The sequence below is a fragment of the Monopterus albus genome, unplaced genomic scaffold (assembly GCF_001952655.1).
Source record: "Monopterus albus unplaced genomic scaffold, M_albus_1.0 scaffold61.1, whole genome shotgun sequence".
NCBI lineage: Eukaryota > Metazoa > Chordata > Actinopteri > Synbranchiformes > Synbranchidae > Monopterus > Monopterus albus.
The window spans coordinates 2,569,679-2,573,482 of record NW_018127941.1 but is presented as its reverse complement, the minus strand read 5'-3'; the positions used below and the strand labels follow the sequence as shown (position 1 = coordinate 2,573,482).

Here is a 3,804-nt window from a genome sequence, read left to right as displayed (position 1 = left end):
GTAATGGACAGTGTTCAGCATCCTCACAGCCTGGTGGATGAAGCTGTTTGTAAGTCTGGTGGAGTGGGCCTGAAGGCAGGAGTCTGAAGTGGGAGTGTGAGGGGTGGGAGGTGTCATCAACAATGCTGATGGCTCTGCAGGTGAGGCGGGTGTTGAAGAAGTCCAAAGGGAAGGCAGAGGGGCGCCGATGATCTTGCTGGCTGTTTTCACTATGCCTTGCAGGGTCCTTCTGCAGCAGGCAGTACAGCACAACTGTGAAATTAATAGTTTGCAAAACTACATTTCAAAGTAGTTTCTCCAGCGCCTTTTATATCAAAAAATGTACGAATGATTATTCCACAGGTGCAATCAAATAATCTCCATTTATTAAAAACAGATATGCTTAGAAAATAATAGCAGCACAGTAAGGTGCATGTTACACTGTTGTATTTCAACTAGTGGTTGATATCCTTCACCAGTGATGTTAGAGTAGTGTAAAGCCTCCTGATCAAGGATGTTACAGTCAAGCGAATACTGAAAAATATCACAAAATCACAACAATGCATGGGTTACTCAGGAATGGTATGAAAGACTGGAGCGAAGAGAGACCACATTTCTCAGTCTTTAAATCAAGTTTTGTTTTTTCTTTTGCTGTCCACAGTTTCAATGTGTCTTATGGTTTACTGAGGATATCTATCCCCCTTTATCAAAGAATACAAATGGTTAAACCTTCTCTGGACTGAAGTATCAGCTGGAGCTGTGAGGAAGGTGCTATATGTCTTTAGAGCTTTGGATTTCAATGCAAATTAATCAGTAAGAATGAACAAAGTGAGGAAAAGCCAGAATGTAGGATTAGAGGAGAAGCAGCAATACACTGCAATATGTTGCCACTGCAGGTGCCAGGGTCACACATCACAGGCTTGAGACCAGAGGCAACAGTGACAAGCTGGTTAAAGCTGCTTAGATTCACCTTAATGGACTGATTTGATAACAGATATATTGATAATGACTTTCCTACAAATAAGCTTTGCATTCCTGTAAAAGCTGTGCTTAAAGCAGATTTCCTGTTACAGACCTTTCCTTTCTCAGTGGGTAGGTGCTAGCATGGCCCTGCTTTAATTAGAATAATAACCTTACTGATGCTAACATAATCACCTAGACATTTACATTTTAATTAACTGGGAAAACTATTTACAAACAATCGGAATGGGAAAATACAGAGGTGCTCAGGCTCTTAAGAACAGTCAGTGAACCTCTTGTTATAATACTGATGTAGTCTAGAGGGGCTGTGAACGCTGCGTTCTGAGAGCTACATCAGACTGCTACGAGATAAGGTTAACTCATTATTATATGTAAAAGCAGAGAATAAATTATCTCTGAGGAAACTGTAAAAGGCTTGCTGATTACTCTAGAAAGAAGGGGAACAAAACCATGTGAACCATTTTAGAGGTCACTACATAATTTATGCTTTCAAAAAGACATTGCAAAGGTCTGTGCTGATATAGAGCAGTTTACATAATATATACATCACACACACACACTCATAAACACCCTCAAAATATTTGGATTTAAGGCTGCTTGTTGGAAAAGAAATATTATCAAAAACAGTTGCTGCAGTAGGAATCCTGCCTCATGTGCCAGTGCTGATCTTTTGTTTTGTTTGTTTTTGGGATGTGCATCTCTTGGTTTGCTGACTCATGCTCGCTTCCTGACCACAACAGGGGATCGGTAAATCTACTTAACACATGTAAAGAGTGAATTAAAAGTTGACTTAACTGCAGTACTGTTCACTATAAAACAAATGGGTCAGAACTGAGATGCTCAAGTCAAAGAAAAAGCTCAGTCATGTAATGAACAGGTTTGATGCTGGTAGCTCAGTACGCTACGTTAAGGCCAGGGGGAACTCGCTAAAGTGGAACTGCACTGTAATGAGAGCCCATATTTTAGCAAGACTAAAGAAAACCATACACTATAACCAACATTTTTTAGTGTACAATAGTGTCTGGATGACTACAGAGCACCTAAGTATGTCAACACACACAGCCTGTCCCACAGTCAGTGATGTGTCCCCAACACAGACAAAGTCAACACTGCACTGGTTGTGTCCAAGAGGGAGAGTGGGGAGGAGACTTCGTTCTTGGTAGACGGTGACTCTTCTTACAGTTTGTGTCAGAGCTGGCCATCGTCATCCCTCAACTTAAACCCGTCATCTCCACTTACGAGCTCTCCAGAGCATCCAGGACTTTCATGATCTGCTGCTTGATGACCTTGGTGGCATCGCCTGCGTTGGGAATCAAATATCTGAGAGGAGGCAGAGGGGAAAGAAAAAAAAAAAAAAGTTAACTGAAATGCAATTTTCACTATTGTTTCCTCAGAGCTATTTGAGCTATTAAAAAGTTTCCGAGTGCTAAGAAATATTTTGACATTTGAGTTGGATGAGAAAACTGGTACCACTCTCATGTCTCGACACTAAATGTGGCACTACAGCCAGGGGAGGACAAGTGTAGCTTGATGTAAAGACTTGAACACACCTGTTTTTTGCTAAGATGTAGTTACAGCATGTAGGTCTCCATTAAAGCTATAATTACTGTTACAATTTTTTGTACACATTAAACTAATGGTAGGTGGATTTTTAAACCTTGCAAAGAGCAGTTTCCTTCTGCTTGTGCTAAGCTAAATGCATCCAGGCTCTAGCTTCACAGAGTCCAGACTTGAGTGGTTGAATCTTAACGTCCAACTCTCAGCAAATTGTTATTATGCAATGTATTTCACAAAATGCTGACCTAGTCCTTTATAGGCAGCAAAAGAACGTTTTTTCCTAAAACACTGTAATGTTGGTAGAATAATCTGTAGCACTATGTATGATGTCACAGATAAAAGATGAACATGAAGTGCATCTTCAGTTTTATTAACCTTGCAGACTTCAATTAATTCAGATGGACTGTCAAATAACAGGCCAATACGTGGGTGTCCTGTATGAAAACAGCATATGAATTTAGAAACTTAAGTGCATTTGATCACTGCTATAAAAGTCACAGCCAATCAGAATAATTCCTGATAACTAGGATGTTAAATCAGAAATCTGTGTGCACAGACGAGCACCTCTCAACTGCTGATATCTCCACTCCAGTGGAGTTGTTGCTGCCAAACTTAAAGGTAATCAGTTCTGGGTGTTTCTTTTTGGATGTGATTTTCACCACAGAGTTCAGTGCTTGTCTGGACTGGATGTAGGCAAAGCCTTTCCGTGAAGCAATCTCCCTCAGGCAGTACATGTGAGTCGCTGTGATCAGCAAGTGACTGGAAACACAGAAGAACACAGTGGATGTTGACAGTCACAGATTTCTTACTTACTGCAGTTGTTTGTTCATTTTGAAGGAAGTGGTGCCTGACTCACCTTGGGAACATGTGACCAGTCTCTTTCACCTCATTACATGGAATGTGATGCTTTACGTCTGGTTTGTTTATCCAAGTCTGAATGTTGACAATCTCCTTCCTGTCGTCGTCTGACATAGATGAGCTGTCGATCTCATCTGGTAGGGACATTACATGGAGGTTACCATTTTGTTTTTCACAATAAAAGGCATCACACATTAAATATTTTTAAACTCAGGGGCTCTAATACACCCTTTAAATCTCCTGACTCGTACTGTGTTCAACGTGCCTTTACCTGTATCGTACTCCTCTTCATCACCAATACTGAACACGGGCTTCACCCCCCGGTAAGGCTTGCCAACACGGTCGCTGCTGCTCACATGCCTACAGACAATGACATTTGGGAGATTAGAGGCTCATATCAGTACTAAGTGAACTCTAATATATATATAT

General features: G+C 40.9%; 1 protein-coding gene across 2 annotated transcripts in view; it reads right to left on the bottom strand.

Annotated features, from left to right (window-relative positions):
* Nucleotides 1–343: 343 nt before the first annotated feature.
* The window catches only part of tbc1d23 (TBC1 domain family, member 23), a 12,859-nt gene continuing 9,398 nt past the window's right edge, over nucleotides 344–3,804 (bottom strand). For both annotated transcript variants that reach the window (XM_020603524.1, XM_020603525.1), the window contains 4 exons: nucleotides 3,647–3,735; nucleotides 3,374–3,509; nucleotides 3,082–3,276; nucleotides 344–2,280 (listed from right to left, as the gene is read on the bottom strand). In XM_020603524.1, the coding sequence (XP_020459180.1) occupies nucleotides 2,196–2,280; nucleotides 3,082–3,276; nucleotides 3,374–3,509; nucleotides 3,647–3,735 (505 nt within the window). In that variant the 3' untranslated portion in view covers nucleotides 344–2,195. The remainder of the gene's footprint in view (nucleotides 2,281–3,081; nucleotides 3,277–3,373; nucleotides 3,510–3,646; nucleotides 3,736–3,804) is intronic.